At 36.1% G+C, this 23,047-nt stretch overlaps 1 protein-coding gene and 1 pseudogene across 15 annotated transcripts in view; both read left to right on the top strand.

The window, feature by feature from the left end:
- Positions 1-23,047, top strand: part of LOC139959624 (RNA binding protein fox-1 homolog 2-like) — a 226,523-nt gene that overhangs the window by 150,097 nt on the left and 53,379 nt on the right. Inside the window, exon 1 of one of the 15 annotated variants that reach the window (XM_071957402.1) lies at positions 5,163-5,358. The exons of 11 other annotated variants lie outside the window; for them this stretch is intronic. Coding sequence is in view for 2 of the 4 variants with exons in the window: in XM_071957393.1 (XP_071813494.1) it covers positions 13,416-13,517 (102 nt within the window). In the remaining 2 variants the exon portion in view is untranslated. Of the gene's footprint in view, positions 1-5,162; positions 5,359-11,508; positions 13,518-18,123; positions 18,375-22,069; positions 22,454-23,047 lie in introns of those variants that run through there. 3 more of the 15 variants (XM_071957393.1, XM_071957403.1, XM_071957398.1) reach the window with 3 other exon arrangements.
- On the top strand, positions 4,070-4,275 carry LOC139960741 (U2 spliceosomal RNA; annotated as a pseudogene).

Raw genomic sequence — 23,047 nt, 5'->3', positions numbered from 1 at the left:
TAAAAGCGCTTTACAGACGTTATTTTACCTCAGGTCGATGATAACCTGTCCCAGAGAAAATCCCTCCAGGTGGCTGCAGTTATATACTGTGCCCAGTGTTACCTTACAGGTACCCATTTAACCCCTGGGTGGAGAGAGGCAATTGAGATAAAGCATCCTGACCAAGGACACCATGCAATGAACAAGGCAAATGTAATGTGTGCCTTCTACATGTACATGCAGTTTTATAAGCTCAGAAAAATTTCTTACATGGTTTTAGATTTTCTATGGGTTTTGTTCTGAGTTAGGATACAAACAAGAATGGTGTGAGAGGCTTTAAACATGATTGGGGGAAGGGAAGATACAAACTTTTAGAGCCAATGTGACTTTGATTTGAGTTGGCTATAACCTTAAAGTTACCTTCAAACATTTCAACAACAAAAATTGTCTTTACTTTTTTTACTGCAACCGTTTTTAAATTTAATTTTTTTCTATATTTTGTTTTTTTAATTCTTCATGAAAAGGGCAGTTTGTACATAAAGAGTGACACTAAGGGGGATTGCTGTAGGTTTTTTAGTTTCATATACTGGCCAACCCCCCCCCCCCCACCTCCTTAAGCACTGTCCCCTTTTGATTGGTTAAGTGGATATTTTTGACAAATAACTGTAAGAAGGTTGAGTTTGCCATTTTGTCTTTAGAGATTAACTTTAGGGGATTTCCTTTCTTCGGAAACATGCAATATGAGAGCAGAAATAGGAAATACAAAATTGTCGGGAAAAGTAAAATAAGCGTAATTGTGATATCATGTGTTAAATTCTGTTTGTAACTACTGTACCCAGTAAAAGTAAAAATCATAATATCTTTCTTATGTCTTTTTTCTCTCAAAGTAAAAGTACAAGTTTTCAAAGTTAGTAACTATAGTTATAAGACAATAATTCATCATAAAAAGCATTTACTCAAGTTTCTGTTCAGTTTCAGAGTATCACCATGTCTCCAATCATGTCGGAAATCATTAACAAGAATATTTCACTTTCTTAACATTTATCAATACTTTAATATTTTAATAGTTGCGTTTCCCAAATTACCCATGGCCTGATTATATTCTATGCAGTTATTTGTTCTAGACAATTAGTGCTGTTATCTTTTGATCTATTAACATCATAACATACTTTCAGTCAATTTGTGGATTGCCTTTATGAGGGGCTACGTCACGGCTCGTGTTAATCGCAAACATGTTTATAACCATTTAATGAGGCTTCTGAAACAAGACAGGAAAAGAAAAAAATCAAGAAAGAGGTTACACCCACAGCAGAAGTAAGAAAATGCATTGTAAGGAATTTACATAATATAGACACCATTGACCTCTCCCTCCTCTTCTCAGTTTTATTTTGACAGTTTTGGAATTGTAGCCTATAAGCATTGCTTTCTAAAACTGTGCTGGCATACGACAGGGAGTTATAACAACTCCCTGCATATGGTATTTCCTGCATAGTTCTCATTTCCTTGCATTACAATTGTAATTTGAGCCTCTGCCAGCCAGCATCAGTAGTTTTGTATAACAATGTATTTATTGTTAGAATCACATTCTATTCTGCTGTCTGTGCATTACTTCAAACATAACAATTAGGTCTTCTTTCTTCGCCAACATCATACTTTATGCTTTATACTTCTAACCAGGAAACTATAAAAGTTGTCTATTTCCTACATGATGATTATTCTGCATGTGGGATAACATTAAAGGTTGAATCACACAAGTCTATAGTTGTGCTATTAATTCAAGGAATGATTTAACGAGGCAGAATGTTAGTCTTGATACGTCATAATCCAAAAAAGGAGAAAAAAACAGGCAGAATGTTAGTTTTGATATCACATAGTCCAAAAAGAAGGAAAACACAGTGCTATTAATGTTAATGTTTCTAACTTTCTACAACTATTAAGGTTTTCAAGATGTTCACCTTTATAATGTTCTTACTTTTTTGGAATACTCCTTTAACTCTCACTTGATTATGAGGTCATGAACTCCTCAGTTAGAGCCTCATTGTTAATGTTAGTACATAAATGCTGATAACTCAGCCGAAATATGTTCTTTTTTAACTTAACACAAATAACATTACATCCTTGGATGACATTCCACATCATATGTCCTTGACAAATTTGTAACATATTATAAATATGTCATTTTGAGGCCATAAAAAGTCTCTTATATTTTCCGAATCAAATTTTTGTATTGTATCTGAGGAACTGTGCATTAGGCTAGAAGGGCCAGTCACTTTAACAGATGAACCTCAACTGTTTAAGGGTCATTTCTCAAATTTAAAGGTTGTAAAGGAGATGATATCAAAATTAGATTTGTGTCATAAGTCATCCATTGAAGAACAAGTAGTTTTATTTCAGGCACAGAAGTATTTTAGTCAATTAACTATCTGATATGTGGGAAAGTTGTTGGTGATTTTATAAAGGTAGTTAACTCTTTATATGCTTACATGAAAATCCCCTTGTCATCTAAAGACATCACAAGTTTTGTTTGTCACTTATCTTTCCTTATATACTCATCTACATGTGTCATAATTGAGTGTTTCCTGTAGTTTCGGTAAGCTGTCGGTGTACTTACTAAGCTGTCATGATAACATAGTACTATATTTTGTCTGTAATTCTAACATTGCATTTCATGTTGTATTACATTTTGTTTAGCAGTTATCAATTGTAGCTTAAAAATGTTCTTGACAAATGTTCGATTAATTAAGAGTCATAGAATTATCATCAAAAATCACTGGAATGCATCAAAGCTACTTTAAAGGATTGATCAAAACCATCTCCAGCTTAAAAATATGTTTTAAGAATAGTCACCCAGGAAAGAACCTGGGCAAGAAAAACTAAACAACCGAATGACTGATCCGCTCCCAACCTCAGTCCCCTTGCATCGGGACTGTGACTGTGCGATCATCGTCAGGTGTGCATCACCATTCCCCGAGAAGGGGCGCAAATCATAAACATATTGCACTAGGATTTATTTACAGTGGTAGAGCGAGAGTGGTGCATGGTTTCCCTCCACACAATACCACTTCCTCTTACAGAAATGTGTGTATAATACAGCTTCCATACAATAACTGACATTTCAACTTTATCAGCATTAATACCTCCCTTCTAAAGTTAATTGCAAGCTTCCAGTGTGATTGAGCAGTAGGATATGGTAGGTTCTCTGATGTGCTTTGAGATATAGCTGGATCTAACTGGCTTTAATAGCCATGTAGTTGTGCTTCGACACTTAGTAGAGTTTAATGACCACATCTGATACCTCTTCCACACAGCCATTCAGTACTTTACCTTCTTTAGATCAATGATCTAGTGCTCATATACCATTTTGTTATGCCTACTGCAAGCTCAGGAATAGGGCCACATGTTATCCTTTGGCGGGGCTCGGGAGACCCTGAGCTAACCCACAACCCTAACCATAAGAAACCTAAGAAAATGTCTGGGTAATGCAGGAAAATTGTACAGCTCAATAACATGGCCATAGCTGATTATTAGTCTGTTAATGGAAGTTAATTATTTACATTATATTATCTGATCATAATATCCTCATTGTGTTTGAGGTCAAAATCACCTTTTGCTTGCCCTAGCTGCCACTATCAAATTCTCCCAAGTTTCTTTCGAAACCGATTTCTCAAACTTGTGATATTTACCAGAGATGCATTAGCAGTAATAAAGTATTCCATTAAAATTCTATAAATAACATGTTGACTTTTCCTTTCAGTTGGTAATACATGATACATCATGCAATGTTGATTAGCTGTCACTCCTACAGTAGCCTACTGGAGTAACTGATCTCGGTTTATTTGCATTCCTGTTACCAGTGCATTCTAAAGCCGTTTAGTTTTGGGCAATTTAGTTTATAGCTCTGCTTTGCAAAGAGTTCACATTATTAAATGAGCTGTCAGCATTCTTCCCTTGTCTTCATTTTAAAGACACATCTAACAACCACAACCTAAAGATAATAAACAGATAATATTACAGCATTACTCTGATTCTGTGGAAGGTGTAGAAACTTTTATTTGTGGCTCACTTACCTGTCTCTACTCAACTTAGGCACTTTGCTTCTCGGCCTTTTGGCTAAGATCATGTGTAGCATCTGTTCCCTTTCGAGGGGAATGGTAATGCACACCCGACGATGATCACACAGTCAGTCACAGTCCTGATGCAGGGGGACTGGGGTTGAGAGCGGATCAGTCGTTCGGTAGTTTGGTTTTCGTGCCCAGGTTCTTTCCTGGGCGACTTTTCCTTAAGAAAAGACTCAACTTCTGCACTTTTCCATCTACCTATCCTACTGAAGTTTTAACGTTTTGGCCCTGCACCCCCTCCCCCCCCCCTCCGCCAAACCCCTTGTTGCCCCCTTTTCCTGGGACACTGCCCACTCTCTCTTTCTAATCTATCATTGAGGTAATGATAGATAGGAAGTGTCTGAACTGCGGAAATATATCCGGGGAACCTCTACTTTCATTTTAACAGTGGTTTAGCGGGTTCAGCATTCCTTGTCAAATTGTCTTGTTTTTGGCTTACATTGATCTGTATGAATTAGCTGGGCTACTAATATGTACAGTAGTCATTTATTCACACTTTAAATTTAACTAAGAAGTATAAAATATATGCTGTTTGTAGGAATTGTGTTCCATTTATGTATCTGTTTATCACAACTTTCCTTCTGAATCTTTGTTCCAATTCAGTGTCACTCAGGGAGTGACAGGTCCATCAATTTTTTCCTCAGATTTTTCCCTCAAAATTTCAAAGATAGGTTTTTATTTTCATTAATAGAAAACTGAATCTTCAAGAACAATTACAAATTCAATCCTATCAAACCTACAATATGGGCTAATAGATTGTGAGTGACCAACTATATATATAGAGTAGTGTCTGGATTGTTTATGCTAATTTTGTGTCCTGAACGCTGCTTAAATCTCAACAAACCACAGTCATCACTCATCTTGGTATAGCTTTTGTCATCCCATGACTTCTCTACTCACTGCCCTCCTCCCCCTTACAGCAGTATATAGAATACATTATGCTTGGCTTCTAGCCTGCTAATGACATACTTGCCATACTGCAGGGTGCTCTGACCTTATATGTCCATGCTAAAGCTTACCAGATGGTAACCAAAGGCTCCAGTTCAGTACTGTCTGTGTCAGTCAATTGACTGCCTTTGACCTTGGTTGAAATAGCTGAGAGCTGGAGAAGAAATTTTTGAGATGGAGATGAACTTTGTTATTTTCGTAATGTTAGAGTTCTTGTCGGTAACATAGAGGGGACGAAAACAGACTCAGTTTTTGTGGCGCTGTAACCAACGGTTACCATCTTCAGCAGGATTCCTAGGCGATCATCAAAAAGGTAGGGACATATCTTTACTCGCTTTGATGAGGCCAATTTTATTTTCTTACTGATATGGTATCTCGCCTTCGGGCAGGATTTTTACATTCGTACCCGGCAGGGGGGGCTTTAAGGGCAGAGTACGTAGTCGTCAGACCTAGTGCCTAACATCTGATTCGTTACCATCCCGAATTTTAATTAGGCCAAGATGGTAATTATCTCAGGCTTCAATGCTTTTACCAGCTTTCACGGTGTGGTGGAGAGGTAGTATTTTATCGGTCAAGCAACTTTAACTGACAACTAGATAAAGATATGCATGCATGCACTTTGAACCTGATATTTGGTTACCTATATAGACTACGTGAGATTATCTAAGATCGGTTTGTAAAAATTAGGTCATCATTTAGTTCTTCGCTGGAATTTATTTTAAGTTCTGTTGTAAGTTTGCTTATGAGAAAGGGAATAAATAATTATCATCGGTTGCAACAGTATGTACAATTAACATTAGTGTAGGTATAATTCAGTAGATATCGATATATGGCTGTAAAAGGCTGTGGGCTTGATGTTACTAACCCAGCAATTTATGCGATCAAAGTATTTCAATTCATAACTTGAAGAAATATCCAAATGGTCGTTCTTCGTAAAAGTCATCGCACGCAGCTAAATATACGTGATGATCATGTCAACACAATAGTGTGTCTCTATGTGCAGTACTGTACTGTGCAATCTAGTTTATGATGGTTTCAAATAATTTTCTCATTTATAGTATAATCCATCACAAGAATTTACATGGATAATTTGAAAATGGAGTCGCAAGTTAAAAAGTCACTCACAAACCTTACAAAAAAAAATAGCTTAACATTGACCTCATGCCTGCCAAGACAAATGTTTGGAGAGAAGATATGGAGATAAGTAATCAACATCAGATGAAATACTTGAACTAGGAAACAGCTTGAAATCCGAAATAAAATTATAAAAAGAATATATTATCTGTACTTAGGCAATATAAATCATCCATGAACACTATCTCGCCATCTCTACTGAACCCTATGTGCATTTTGTATTCAATTTAACATGTACATGAGACTATGATTAATATTCCCTGAGACAGCCTGTCACTTTTAGTCCACCACAAGAACAATGAAAATCATGGTCTATAAACTGTGGAGGCTGGGAAGGAATTAAAAACCCACCTCTGTTATATTCTGAAACTATATTATAGTACATTGGTTAAAAACATGTTATAAATATACACTGACAATCTCACAGACACACATTATGTTTGGTTTGGGCCAGCCAGGGTATGAACCAGACAGGAATATTTGTCATGGCTGATAATATCCTGAACATTCATTATTCCTGTATTGTTTGAGGTTAAAGGCCTTAACTTGTTGTTGTATTTTATGGTTTCTTAATAGCTAAGCTGTCCTGTTTCATGGTGCAGAATGAAAACAGTTCAAAACACAATTGTCCAGTTTTGTACATTTCTAATCAGCATTGCACCCACTTGTACTAGACATACACAGCCATATTACATGAGAATGCACTTATGTATTGGCCAGTAATTCATAATATATATGATGACTAATGAAAGTACATAAAATATGCTGAGAAATTTAAGATTGACCTGAACAGGTGTTTGGCATATGCTCCTATATGCATTCTCCAAGTCTTCATCTCAACATGAAATTACGGCTATCAATGCATAAGTTATTATCGAGTTATTTCTACACCGGTCAGAGAAAAACTCTCTCTCTCTCTCTGGTGTCCTTTCGAGTCCTATTCCTACCCATGCTGCTGAGGCTGCTGCTCATACACTCACTTCCCCTATTATCATCATTAACACCACACATGTATACCAAACTGTTAGATAAATTTTCCTTGGAGTTCCACCAAAACTTGAGTAACCTCAGACAAAATTTGGGAGAGTCATAGAAGTGTCATGGACCCCTGTGGTCCAGCTCTAAGGCCAAAGAAAGCCTTTTGGTGACAGCACCCAGGTTCAAATTTCCTGAACTTGGTGAACTTTTTGGAAGGAGATCTCACAATCTTGGGTTTGGAATGTACATACTGTTGATAGTTACAGTTACTTGTTGACACCTTCTACTGGCAACTGTGATGTTGGCTGATGTCTTTATCTTTGGTAGAAACAATATAAGTTGGGGGGGGGGGGGGGTGGATTGGGGGTCTATTCTGTAGAGAAAGAATATTTTACTGAGATTAAATGAATAAGCTTCGGTAAATTTTGTTCACTTTTCAGTTAGAATGTATTTTTTTTTATGATTTTGTAATTTGTACAATTCTTTTGCTTTCCCTCTTGTATTTTTGTCTTTGTCAAATCTAGGGAGTTTCATCGCCAACAATTCATTCCATGATCAAATGTTCAGTAAGGAATGAATGTGTTGTAGTGTAAATTACAACATATAATATATTCATTTCAGGCACGTAGCCAAGGGGGGGGGGGAAGGGGGCAGCTGCCCCCCCTTGAGCATATTTTTTTTTATGTTTTTATGATATCACTAGTAATTTCAAAGAGAAAATGCTAAGATGCAACTTACAAGGCCTGGAAAATGCCATTTCCAAGATTTTTAGGCAAAATTTTCTTGTACGCTTCGCGCCAAACCATGGTGGCACAATGCTTAGATAGTTTGCAATGCCGCATCTACGGCTCTGAAAGTTTGCCTACAGTTTCACCCTTCCCTTGGCAAATTCCTCGCTATGAGCCTGATTCATTTGTACCAACTACAGTAGTCTCTCAATTAAGTCATCTTTCTTCTACAAATCTATTAAATATGTGATTCAACATGGTAGAAATATTTAGCATAATAATAATAATAATGTAAAGACATTGCACATGTAGTTTAGGTGTAAACCAAAATGTTGTTCAAAAAGCAACTGCAAACCACCAGGGTTATGTGGAGTATTTTATAATGATGATTATGCATATTCATAAAAATAAAAAATAAAAAAACAGCTTCCATAAACTAGGGTAAATCATACCATTTTTGCATCACATGTTTAAAATTCCATTAGGGATAACTGTTCTCTCAGATAACGCATGTTCCTTTGGTGGGGCACTCAATAAAAAGTATGAAATACCTTGAGAAAATGGTACACATTTGTCAAAGACCCATCTTAAAATCCTTGAGAAGAGGTGTCATAATTCCCTCTACTGCCACCATCTGTGGATCTGCGTTCTCATTTACCGTTTTTGCATTCTCCCTGGCTTTGTGGCCTCTTTATCTTTACAATAACATACAGGGTAATAAAGTAACGTGTTCCTCCTGACCTTAATATATTACAGAAACTATCCCATCATCATTTGAGAAACGTATTTGAAAAGATTTATAATCTATAATCTCCTGACCTTGTTATTTTTTTCGTTTATAACAGTAAAGACTGTGTCAGTCATATATTATATTGCATTGCAAGTTATAATCTTGCGCAGTGCTTCTTTTATAACTGTTATTTTGCAATACGTCATTGTTTCATATGGTTAGTATTTTATACACACACACGCTGCTGCTTTGCAGTTTTGTTGTACGTGCTCAGCTATAGCTGCCATCTGCTGTGTCAGCAGCAGCCTGTTAAACCATGACTTGTGTAATAATGCACTGACTTTATGCATGCTATGATTAATCTGGAATTGCTCGGCGCCGACTGGCTGAAGTGAGTCAGGCGAATCACGCTCCGCTGGTGAACTGAACCTGACACAGCTCCGCGTAATCAAAAGCATACCAGCATATTGCATTCGGTAGATCATATATACTGTGTCGCACTTAGAATTTGGGGGCAGGCTTTACAATTGACTCTGCACGAGTTTGTCCCAACGATCAATGCCCAGTCCATGATCTTAAGCTGTATGTGAAGTTTTCGAAATGATTACAAACAATAGTTGTAAACTTTAAAGAGATGATATTGTCTTTTATTCAGTGTTCCTAAGATTTTAAATCTATTTGTTTGTCTGTATTTACTCAATTTAGTGGGAATTATTTCTACTTCTAGTGACATCTGTTATGTGAACTCGCGGTAATTAACTTAAGCATACCAAGTACCCAGTTGTGCACAATTGTGAGGAAATAAATTTTAATTGAATTAATTATACATTGAATTGGTTGCTATACCCAGGGAGGTGTTACTATGACTGAATCTCACTGATTAAATTACTAGTACCATATGATGGGTTCACATTAGGTACATACAGTATGTAAATCAGTGACACTCAATGTCACATCGGTTTAGTTTCAGATTTGGGGACTTAATTGCTTGTGGTATTAATGTTAGGTCACTTGTAATTATTATTTGAAGCTTATAACTTAGAAAAGGACACAAAGTTGCTTATTATTATAAGGAAAGTATAAGTCAACCATAAAACCATTGAGTAGCATAGAATGAGCATGAGCATGTGTAAAAGTTGGCATGATGTTTCGATCCTAGCAGGATCTTCTTCAGAGGCTAAATGACAAGTAACAGTAACAGAAGGGACAAAAACACACACAGAATACAGACAGGTTAATGAGCATGGTGAACACAAAGAGATAGATGTAAGGGGATTAGTAGACAAGGGATGGAGAGAAGAAAGCAACAGGGGAAGAGGAGAGGTAGGAGATAAACAGTGGAGGGACAAAGAGAGGATTAAGGGAAGGGGGTAGGGAATAAACTGGAGAAGGACAAAGACAGAAAGGTGTGGAGAGAGAAAAAATGTATATTAAACTGTAAGCTTGTGTTCATACAGTAAGATGAAAACCAATTAAATTGGTAGCCCAGAGATTGAAGCCATCAATTGAAGTCATCGAATCCTGTAGTAATAACTTAGCAAACCCCCCCCCCTCAATATTCACTCCCCCCTCCCCCTTCCTATCTGTGCCCTTTTCACTAGCCTCGTCATCCATCAATGTGCTGTGGATGCATTTTGTTGTTTCATATAAAGTTGTTTGTTGAGAATATTAGGAGCGATTGTTTTCAACTATATTTGTTTTTTGTTAAATTACAGCAATCAAAGAATTACTGGCATCATAATTGTTCGGTGAGCAAATTTGAGAGGTTTTAGCCGTACATGTTTCTTTTGTTTTGGATAAAATGATTCTTACTATTTTAACCACCTGTCTGAACTCTGAAATCCAGTTATTCTTTAATCATTTCCTAATACCATAATTATATCTGATGGAGATATAAATAACATACACTCATTGTCTTTGTCTCTGCGATAGTTCTTTGTACATGGTTCTCATTGTGAGTAATCTAGGAAGAATTATTTCCAAGTTACATTTGATGATTAGAGAACAAGGTAAATGCTACAACTTTGATATTAAAATTAGTTGTTTTGCACGTTTCAATATGTGAATATTTTAGTTGAAAGTCGATAGTATGTGTCTCACTGTGTTGGTGGTAGGGAGTGAAAGAAGTGGACCCAATGAAGCATAGAAAGTATGTTTTAGCTGCCAAATATTTATTATTGTCATATTAATATTAGACAGAAACAGTGGTGACACATCACAAGTTTTGTTTTCATATTATATAATATTAGAAATTAAGTTAAGAGAATTTTCAAGAAGGCTTTATGCAAATAGTTATTTATTGTATATAAAATAACTTGATCTTCATGCCAAAGTTTTGACAATGAATTGTTCATTAATACTTTGCCATTACTTTATAGTAAAATAATGATGAATTAGTGACAATTTGCTTTTGGTAGCCCATGTTCAATTTTAATTTATTTGTAATAACAAACTCCATTGAATTTGAGGATACTGTAACTCTGTGAATCAGTGTAGTCATCTCAAAAGACTTTCATATACAATGATACAACAATGACTTAGCTTCACTTGAAATAGTCTTTATATAGTCAATGAACAGTGTGACTCAGCATCAGGTAACATGTCAATGATTCTCAGGCCTTACTTTCCCCAACGAGCCTTTATAACGTTGGCTGTCCCTAATCAAAGCTACAGCAGTTATTAGATATTGAAACCTGTCAGTACAATCTACAAACTACATCTAGTTGGTAGCTAACAATTGTCTTTACTCTCATCGGTTAAAATTTACTCGCTAATTGCTTCTATTAAGTCAAACCAAATCAAACGTCCATTAAATGATCATAAAACCGCCACAGTGATAAGGAACAATACCCAAGCAAATATTTGAAGAGGGATTTAGATGGCCTCCTAACACACTTGTAGAGGGAAGGGATTACTGGACTCAGGCGTTAGCTAGTAAAAAGATCACCCGGGTAGGAAAATTACTGGACCATGTAAACAGACAGGCTCAAGACCAGGAAGCTGTGATTTCATAGGCGAGAAGAAGAGAAAGGAAACTGGAAAAAAAAAAAACCAATACACAAGTCTTGAAGTAATAAGCAGGAAGTAGGTATCAGATAGGGAGTTTATTGGTCACAAGCAAGGCTAGAGCAAAGTATATATATACATCTGCAGTACCAATGGAAAACATCTGTGTTCAATGCTGGAGAAACATGTGAACAAGTTGTTATTAAAGATTTCTTACAGCTTTTGTCCAGTATAGTCACAAAAGTGTGTCTGTCTGCTGTATGGGGAAAGGATAAAATTAAATTTATAAATAAAATCGTTGATAATCTCCTTTTTATGGAATCTAAAATAGTTTAATTTGACATTCCATCGATCTGGAAAGAAAAGAATTAAGGGAGCAAAAACAGAGGAAAATAAAACAGCAGCTGGACATCCATTTCCACGGTGTATTGATGCAAACATTCAAATCCACAAATCAACTCAAGAGAGGAAAAACGTTGTCGTAAAGTTTCCGTGCTTTTTTATCCGTCATCGTGCAGAACCGAGTAGAAGTTTACACCTCTGGGGAATATTTGACAGTCTTGTGATATCTTTGGTTGACAGCATAGTTACAGGAATGATGCTGCTTTACCCGTTTGTTGCGCCAACATCTTCATCATCAGTAATTAGATAACATGAGAGGTGAAGGAGAGATTTGTTGACCACATCTAAGGAGGATCAGCCCCTCATTATATATTCATCTCGCTCGATAAGTTACATCCATCGAGGGTCATCTAGTCGCGAATATCGCAGGCAGGAAACGGCCGCAAACTCTGTCGATCTATATAGTCTCCCCGAGTCTCATGAGACCATCCTCCTCGGTTATTTTAGGAGAAAATAAGTTGGTTTTTGTCGGGAGTAATCCATTAGTGGGGAGAAAAGTCTTCATTCTGGTTCGTGTCATTTGTCAATTCGATTCTTCTAAAGAGGTTTCTGATTCCGGCTGTTTACCTGATGTTTACAGTAAGACCTCCCATCTCGATACGAGTCCGTCAACGGGGAACCACTCCCGTGGCATGTGCTTCAAATGATTTCGGAGTTGTTTTAAGAGGAGGAGATTAATAAGTCGTAACTTCGGTCTGGAATCATTCCTGTAGTAAACGTAGCGAGTTATTCAGTAAGAGGAAGACAGCTGGCTGTAAAGGTGGATTGTTAGAGGAGTTGATAAAGCTAGATAAACCAATCTGTAGGGGAAAAACAGATGTGTTTACTATTTCGTCTATATGTGGGACGAGATGCCAGATTTAATGATTTAGTTTATGTTAAAGGAACCCAGACAAACACTAGATAGCAGATTGGACAATTCTTAATCAACTGGTGATCATTTCGGCAGCGTCGTTGATAGTGTCTGTTGTTCCCCAAATGAGCATCTTCAATATTTTTTAGACTTTGTTGGGATCCACCCACTTGGTAGTTGAAGCTGTAAATCAATTGGAAAAATCTTCGCAGAACAGAAAGTGTGGTGTATGTATTTTTTTTGGCCACTTGTGTGATTTAAATACTGAAACTGTAACTAATATCAGTTGGTCAATGGTCAATGAAATCAAGGCCAGATCTTCCTGTCAAGAAATACCAGGAAACATGTTTTAAGATCAACAGACTGCATTCTGTGTTTGCTTTCGAAAATGACAAGATAAAGAAAATATCATCCCTTTCGTAAAGTGACATGTGTTTTCATTATAGAAAGATCAAAAGATTCATTTCAACTGTAATTGCTCCGAACTTATAATTTGGAAAATTTCTTGCTCGTTAGAGACATTAATTACAAAAAGCAGTATGTTGACCCCGTATTTGCAGTACCCTGTCACAACCTTTTACCCAGTTTCATGTGTGGAGCCTTATGAGGACTTAAAGAATGGAGATATATGCTGCGAACAGGTAACGTACTTAAAGAGTATATATATCATGTGATGAAGAGGGGAGGGATGGGGGGGGGTGAAATGGAGAATTGGGATGGTTGGGGATTTGTTTCATTTTGTCTCATTAGTGGAAATTGTCATTGAACTACAAAATAATTTAATTAATTTTCCTGTATGATTATTTCATCATTGTACATGTGCATTTAGCAAGGTGTATCTTAGTGTGGGTTTTTTAAACTTATAATGATATCCCATGATATCTGCTATAAGTTTGTCACCTGTTTAATCAGTTTACCTTGTCCCTCTGATATAACTGATCATCTAAATGGCAAGCTAAATGAACCACCTTATTCATCATCCCTCCGTAAACGTGAGACAGAGTTTCAAGCTTGATCTTCCTCCTAGACTATCAGGCCTGTCCCCTGTAACAGTCAAATGTGACTGGTGAAGCAGTAACCTGCTGGGTTTACTCCTTACCTGGCAGTTTACTGATACTTAGTGCAAAGACAGTACAACAGTTATAGCTATGGAAAGTCATTGAACCATTATAGCTGGCTCATTTAGTTTCTATATGTAGTATAGTGTAGTCAAGAATTTGTAGTTGACACTTTAAGAATTTGAGTTTGCCTTTTATGTTTTAACAGTACTAGCTTATTGATGAGTTGTATAAGGAAATCCTGTGGTCTATTTGTCTGGCCTTTTGAGAACTGAGGTTTATTAAGTGGGATGTAACTGTATCATGATCTCATGTATGCTCACAGCCATGAACTGAATTTGTAATGAGACACTGGTGCTTCTGTACAACATATATATGAACCTCAATATTGAAATGGCCTACAAAATGAGTAACATTCGATTCCAACACTGTAATGCCCTCTCTCTCCTTCCCTTTCCCTTCCATCTCCAATCCCCCTCCAATCCCCACTTCTCCCACACTGTCCCACTTCTCCCACAATGTCCCACTCCTCACACTCGGTCCACTTTCTCTTCCTTTGGACATGTTGCTATTACATTTTGGTTTTATTAGTCTCTCTTCGGTGTTCTCTATTTCTCGTCAACTCGAGCCTGCCATCTTTTATAAGCTTGATGTTTACATTTTAGTTTATCGCAACCAATTTCAGTGTGTACTGCCAACCAACTTCCACAGGAAGTAGCCATGCATTGTATGAATCACAACATCCTGTACCCAAAACAGATTCCTGTCTTAAAGTAATCGATAGTACAGATATGACAACTATTACAGTAGGTCACATATCTGGGCTTTATATCTCTACTTCAGTTTTTATTCTGTTTTATTGCAATGAGGTAGCTGTTGCAGGATAATAATTCATAGATGTGATACTATCACACTCATATTCTTGTTTTCTTTGTCCCTCTTTTAAAGGAGGTATTAGATGAAGATTTGGTCTTTTGTCTTCTACACACTATAGCTAAACGAACAGAAAAGTAAAAGGGACAGTACCTTTCCTGGGCCCCTCGGACATTGTTATAATACTATTGGGATAATCTTTCATGGTTTATCGCCCTGTTAATTAAAAATGTTCTATTGAGGGTTTTATTTTGTCGATTCTATTCCTCTCACAGGAATGAAATTTTTCTATGCTTCTGTGGCAAAGACTAAGTTGATGTAATATTAAGTATACATACACACATCACATACAGCAGTGTCAGTTGGTAGAAGCCACAATGCTGTTTGGTTACTAAATTACTTTGAAGACAAACTTAATCATTGAAGAATTACGATAGACAATGGTTTAATATTAACAAGCTTACCGTATATTCTTTTCATGTTTATGTTGGAACAGGTTCATACTTTCATGGTTATGTCTGTGGTGTATATATTGTAGCCTAGATATAAACTTTATACTGACTCTGTGTATAAGTTCAGAGCTAGGCCAGCAGTTCAACTACAGGATGTTGTCAATTGTTTATGATTTGACAGGAAGTTGCTCCTATCTACTACTTTGTCTGTGGTTTCTGTTTATAGGTGGAATTATCTTCATGGTGTTATATCCAAGCATTATTTGTGAGGAAGTTTACTAACCGATCTCCTAATTAATGGCTGGCACTATAGTTAAGAACAGATTAGTGGTTACTCAGACGGAAGTGTAAGAGCATCATATTTAAAGCCTAAGAGGGTCTATTGTTTTGCAAAGTAGAATGATGAACTTGTTGTTAGAAAAGGCTGATTTTGTGGAACTTCACAAACCAAGATGTGCCCGTATATTTTATAGTTTAGAGAATTATATAAAACCAGAAAGGAGAAATTTGTTGAAAAATAAAGTTAAAACATGAAAAATAGGAAGTATAAGAAGAAGCAGATACATTAATATCTTGATTATTATTAGATTTTATCAATAATTAAGTGTAAAGATTATAGAACCTACCATAAACCTATGAAATTTGAAATTTCTTTGTTGAGTTAAATACAGTTGAATTCAGATAGTGTGTGTATGGCTCTTAATTGCCACTAAATTATTCTGTAATAGTGTAAGACATGGTTTTGCAAACGAATAGTAGGTTTGGTTCATATCGTTGCAAAATTCTGCATTTTATCAGACATCCTTGTAAAACGTGCACCTCGCATTTTGTGTTTACGTTAATAAATGTTGGATGAAAGTCAGGTTTATTTCTCCTTGGAGAAAAACATTATAGTTTGTATCTACCCATGATAGTACTGTAGTGCAATTTCTGTAAACAATTTTATTAAACCTGTATTCTGTCGTATTCCATTGATTTTGATTAATTAGTGTTTAGAAAAACTTCTGGTGGGGTTTCTTTCAGCTGTTGGAAATTTTTGTCATTTAGTCTAAATATTTAAATTTGCAGAGTTATGTGTGTAATGTTGTAAGTAAGTTAATGTTGTGAGTTGGTTTTGAAAAGTAGGATGGCAATGGCATACATGGGTTGCCCTACATGTTTGAGTTTTTTTTTCATTAAACAAAGAAATTATGTTGCCTCTCCATTCTCTCTAGTTATTTGGTGAAATGGAAGTGGTATAAAAAAAAATAAGATAGGAAATTGCTATATAAAAAGAAAAAATAGAATTATGGAACAGGCCCACAGCTAGAGGTGCCTGATGTCTGTCTTGTTATCTAGCAGAACGTTCCTTAGGGAAGATACCCTCTCCTCAGAGGCGGGAAGATCCCCTCTCCTCAGAGGAGGGAAGATCCCCTCTCCTCAGGGGAGGGAAGATACCCTCTCCTCAGGGGAGGGAAGATACCCTCTCCTCAGGGGAGGGAAGATACCCTCTCCTCAGGGGAGGGAAGATACCCTCTCCTCAGGGGAGGGAAGATACCCTCTCCTCAGGGGAGGGAAGATACCCTCTCCTCAGAGGAGGGAAGATCCCTCTCCTCAGGGGAGGGGAAGAGCCCCTCTCCTCATGGGAGTTTTGTTTGGCTTATGGGGTGTAGATGAAACATGTTGCTATCATTTCCATGAGATTTTAAACTATAGCTAATGTAGTACTACTTGCCTTTTTTTTTAGCATATGTTATCAAATGTAAGTCATTTGAAAGAAAAAGTGATCTGTAAAATACTCAAATTTGGAGTAGTTAACTATATATGTTTATCACATGCAGAAAAAAAAGATCTTTACAAAACATATTTAAAACAAATGTGGTTAGTTTGGATCTGAAATGGGTATTCTTTTGGGATTTTAGAATCAAAAGCTGTATAATATTACTTTATGAAAGTAAAATAAATTGCATAGTTGCATTTTCCCTGCCTTTATCAAGATAGGCCCATCCATTAAAATAATTGTCTGTCAGCATATATGTGAAAACAACAATGTTTGTCAAGTTTTGCCCATGTCAGAGACTAAGTCATACACTCATACTTGCCGAGAGCATTGAGAGACTGACTCAACATGAGGTAGCATTACATGTAAATATATACAATCATAGATGTTTTTATCCCTTAATTCAGTTTAAATACCATGAAAAAAATGAGGAAAGACCTCACATCCCAAACCTCTTCTGACAATCTTGCAAGGTCCTATATTTTAAGTGACTTATTCCGTTTTTGATCCGCTTTTCACGATCTTGTATAAAATAAACTTGTCACATTTGTTATAAAGAGATTTTCGAATATGCCCTTGTACAAGTTAATGCCATAATTAGCTGGCCTGTTTCCAGCTGACATTGCGATTCTAAGACTAACTCTTGTGTCTTCATTACCGAAAGTGTCGATCAATTATCAAAGCTGTCCGAGATATCGGAAGTCTAACCCCCGCCAATGTCGATGCGTTCGACGGCCGAATTTCTCTCCTTCTGGATTTTTGTTCGTAACTGACTGCATATAGCCTTTTTGTCATGCATCGTCAAGTATGGGAACACCGTTCTGAAATGAAGCAAGAAATAAAACTCCAGTAATATAGTTAAAGGAGGAGTGTTTCCTCGGTATATAATTTATCACCTATGGTGGGTGCAACCATCCGTATCTGCTCCCCCATCTGGTATGCTAATCGCGAGCCGACGAAGACAGTCATCAAGCACCCAAGGATGTTGTTGCTGAAGGTAATTAGTTTCTTTCACTTGCGTACGCTGCTGTAAATACAATCGTTCGCCTCTATCATGACTCGGGCTGCGTGCATTATTCCAGCGTTTTTAAAAGTCTTAAATCTTTAATTTGCTGAGTTCTTCTTTTCTCACTGTCATAGCTTTGGGCTTTGCGTCGTAGTTTTTATCCTACGTTTAGCTGACATAGCGGGTAGAAGGATCAGTGCGTATGTATGACTGAGGTAAAAGAGTATACCACCGTCACAGATAGGATATAAAGGAAAAGATTGTATTTCCAGGTAAAGCGCAACTCAATCTACCTCTCAGAGTTGGTGGCAGCATTTTCTAAACGTTCGATTTTGTCCGCAGTATTTCAGGTAGTATATATTGTCTATGTTTTTATCTGTCGATATCAAATTTTTAAGTTAAAGGGAAAAGCTGATTTAAACATTTAGAAACTTTATCAAGTAGAATGAATGTCAAAAAGTATTAAGGAGAAATAAATTCAATTTTGCCAGATTGTAAAAAATCATGTCAAGTCTTGTTGAGTTTTAGTTTTAGAGAATGATAACCTTGTTTCTTGTTTACCTTAATCATTTGAAAAGTCTTCGCTCTGCTTGTTAATGAGAATCCCAGATGTTTCGAGGGGTTTCATGGTCGCTGGAAGTATGTAAGATTTCCTAATTTGATAAATAACGGAAAAGTTATCCTTATATAGCGATATTTAGTTCCTTCAACAAGATAAACAAAGTTGAGCAATGACATTTGAAAGAATATTACAGTAGTACGCACATGGAAAATGCTCATTATTTGTTCCCACAGTGATTGTACTAGCCACTATACAGGTGACAAAGCCACACAAGCTGTCATACTGTATGTGTCATCTGATGTATCCTGTTGAATATTCATAAGGCTTTAGTGACATCATTGTTTTTCTTTGTCCATATGGTTCACTTGTTCAGCCAATTATCATAAGATAAGATGGGGCTTTAACCTTTCTTTCCCTTCTACTTTGCTACTTTGTAATAATCCATTCTTGTTTTCTAAATGTTTTTTTTTCAAGTCTAAATTTTTGTCTGGATGTTTAGAAAATAATACTAATTTTAGTGATTTATGACATAATTTGTGATTATGAACTCATGTTTATACATGGTTACTTATATTTGCAATAGTCTGGCAGACATATCATCACATGGCCCTGTTTAGTCATTTATATATTTTTGTAAATGACATCACTGAAAAAGTTCAGCAGATATAATAACTAAATAATATGTTCAAGTATTTGAATAGATGCAAACAAGTCTTTCTTACTCTCTTTTAATATTAATCTTACTGAATACTGTCAGTACACATAAGTGCAAACTTCAGATATGATAATGTCACTTAAAAGATCACATACAGTATGCATGCTGCTTATATTAACCATATGCTGACAACTCCTGTTAAACATTTCGTCTCTAATTTTCACCATTAGGCTGTCACCCTGTACTGGAGAAATAAATTGGTACTGCATTGATCTGCCTAGTTATATGTATACTATTGAGTTGCTATTATACAGTAGCTAGGACAGTCTAACGTTACATGTGAAGTGGAGAAAAATAACCTGTAGAGAGGATAAATGACCAAAACAATACCAAGGATAATTGATGGATAATTGTGGTATTTGAGTGTAGATGTAATGCCGTTATTTGAGCTAACCATGTCAGTGGTAAGAACCATTAGAAATGATTTGTTTTTTACCAAAAAAATTGATATTTTGGATTGTTTTAAGCTTGTTGTTCATCTTTTACATGTAGTAAGTCCTGCAAATATTTATTAATTTAATTTTAAAAAATGGTCATTTTCCAGTTTTGTTTTCAGTCTGAGAGATTTTGCTATTTGTAGCCAATTAAAGGTCTTGATCATTATTGCTCCTAAATTTGTGAGAAATTCAAATCAATGGTCACTCATACCCAGTTTGAAGCGTTATTAAAGGGCAAGTGTTTTTTTCTTCTTTTTTGTACTGCCACCCTTGAAGTATTTTATCCTCACTGAGATATTTTAATTTAAATTAAAAGGACATACAGTACCTTGTTAGTGTTCTCCAAGTAGCATATGGTGAAGCATAGCATATATATGTCATAATACTGATTACCTTTCATGTTAGTTCTCTGCTTCAAATAGCATATTATCCTTCTAAAATGTGGAAGAAAAATCAATGTATTCAAGGACCTACAGTACCTCGTCAGTATGCTCCAATTACTGTAGCATATGGTGTAGCATAGGATATGTTATCATATGTTTCCATATGTTAAAATAATCATAAATGCTGTGTACAAAGTAGACAGTATATTTATAAAACAAATATTGCTAGTGATTGCAAACTCTAAAACATGTTACATGATTCATGACAAACGTAATAGCAGTGTTCTAATACATTTCAACAGCTCTATATGAAGTAACTGTATAAGTATACTATGCCGAACAAAAGCATACTAAACCATTCAGAAGAAACATTGCAGTTTTAAATTGGCATTCTTCTTGTGTAAAATATATATATAAGTGGTTACATTGCAGTATGTTACTGTAAATGAAAACATTACAGTTAATAGCAAAGTATAAAAGCAATATAGAAAATGGCAAAATGCACAATACAGTTTTCAAACACACTTCATAGTCTAGTCGCAAAGAGAAGTTACAAGCATATTAGAATATGATAATATTCCAAAATTATAAGGCTGACAATGCTTTCATATTCTGAACTCATTCTAAGTGATTATTCATATAATTGCAGAAAAACAGATTATAACAAATAATAAGAAGCTTAAAAGGGATTATACTTTCCCTTTAATGTAATTAAAAAGCCATTGCAGCTGTATAATTAAACAGTTTCGCATTCTGTTTTTTTCACCTCTCTGAAGTAAACTATGGCTGAAGTAAAAACTATGGCCATTTAGAGGAAGGATAAATGTCCTTGTTTGTTTCCTCAGAGATATATATCTTCAACTGCATGCATTTTATATTCTCTGAGTTTGGTGTACTCAATCTTTGCCTTGCGTTCCTGGTGACAGCTTTATTGATAATCTGTCAGTTTATCTTTTGGGGTTCCTTGGAATGTCAAGTTCCTTTCGGTCACAGCCTTCCCTGACTTTTAAAACTGGGCCACGTAAAAGGTAGGGAAGAGTGTGTGCAGCCCATTAAATCTAAAATGGCTCATAAAAGGTGAAGGCCTGTTATTATCTTTCCTGTGAGGGGGGGGGGGATGCATTTTCAAAATTGTTGAAATTTTCTTGCATCTCATGTAAGGAAAAATATTTGTGAGAGGCAGAGAAAAAACAACATTTGTGCCTTTCAAGAGTTTGCAAAATGTCTGACTCATCGATTCCTGTGGCCAGTGGATTTGTTTTCTTTCCAGCCAAGTTAAGTTATGCAAAAACGTATCAATCACAGACTTGGTAATATATTTCTAAATTACGGCCATCAGAGCTGGAGGAAGAATTAAAAAAAGAGAGGGAAGAAATTGATCCTTCAAATTGATGGTTTAATCTGTGCCCCTCCTAAGGGTATTGCAATGACAAACGAGCTCTGTGCAGCCAGTAGCCTTATAGTTGTGAAAGTCATTTGCAGAGATAATTAGCACAACGTAACATCTGATCGCTTTGTCTAACTCGTTGGGAATATCTCCTCTTTTTTTCCGGTTTTTCTTTCTTTTTTGTTGTACTTGCAATAATTTTTTAGCTCTCTCGTTGTGTGTCATCTGAGGGCCCCATTTTAATCTGGGCAATAATGTTTTTCGGTAGTTTCACTTTACTACGTACGCCTCGCCTCGAGCCTCTTGGATTTCTGCATTGACATTCATTTTAACTATCGATGACCTATTCCGTTACATCTGATAGAGGAATTTGACATGCCAGAGAAAATGCCAATTTTGTAATTTTTGATTTGTTTCTTTGTATTAAGGTTGGTTGGCACGTTCTCTTTTTGTTGATCTCTGCGTTATCTTTCGGATTCAAATTCTTTGAATGCGTAGATCCTCGAGATATCCTACGAACATCCGGCGGGTACATACTATCCATTTCAACGATATCGTCGTCGCATTAATGACTTTCATCGTCCTCTGTTGGCAGTATTAAACAGATGATTTAAGAGAAGCATGGTTATCTCTCCTGATGGCTGTCTTGTTTTGATTAAGATTTTCAAATGTACATACACAAAGGATTAAACCAGCTTTTGAGGATTAACAGTTCTCAGTTGTTTGAGTAAAGAGACAGCTGGTACGTACTTTACTATTGAAATCGTTGGAAACTCTGTTATTAACAAGCAGCAGTCCAAGGAATGGTGTCACAGGGGTCTCAGGACGAACACACATCTAGGAAGTTATCGTTATTAAGTAGGTACTGAAAGGCTCTTTGCCTCCTAAACTATCAACAAGTTATTCATGTTGAGAAAGAACCTATTGACATCGAGTCATTTGATGGTGAGTAAACTGCATATTCAAGACTGCTTTAATACTAAATTGCCTGAAAATTGATAGATATTGTATAAATTAAATGCTAAATCTCATACTACAATAGCCCATGACAATGTGCAGTAGGTCATTAGCTTTAAGCATGACTAGTCAATTTTCATTTTAGAAAACAAAGTTAAAATGTGGGGGGAGGGGGGTGGGGGGAGAATTCCAATCTACTTTTCCATATGATTAATACTGACATTTAAATGCATAGTAATTCAATATTGATATTCAAAAAGTATCTATGCTACAAAAGTTTTGATTTTTATTGGAAATAACACTGCATTGTTTTGGAATCTTTTGTACGGAATAATATCAGACATTTTATCAAGATTAACTCGCAATAACGCCGTTGTGACAACCAGCCTGGATAAATGGTCATAATGGCTATAATCTACATATATTATGCAATATTTGGGGTATATATGCCTACTAATCATATACACAAGCTCATAAAATATTTTTTCCTTGACTGATGTCAATGATCGAACAGTACATATTGAGCTGAGCCGATTATGATTATCGGTATCACAACGATACACAACTGTATACATATGTCGC

This window comes from Apostichopus japonicus, chromosome 19 (genome assembly GCF_037975245.1).
Source record: "Apostichopus japonicus isolate 1M-3 chromosome 19, ASM3797524v1, whole genome shotgun sequence".
In the NCBI taxonomy this organism is placed as follows: Eukaryota; Metazoa; Echinodermata; class Holothuroidea; order Aspidochirotida; family Stichopodidae; genus Apostichopus; species Apostichopus japonicus.
The sequence above is the reverse complement of the archived record's forward strand: the minus strand, read 5'-3'. Positions and strand labels throughout refer to the sequence as shown.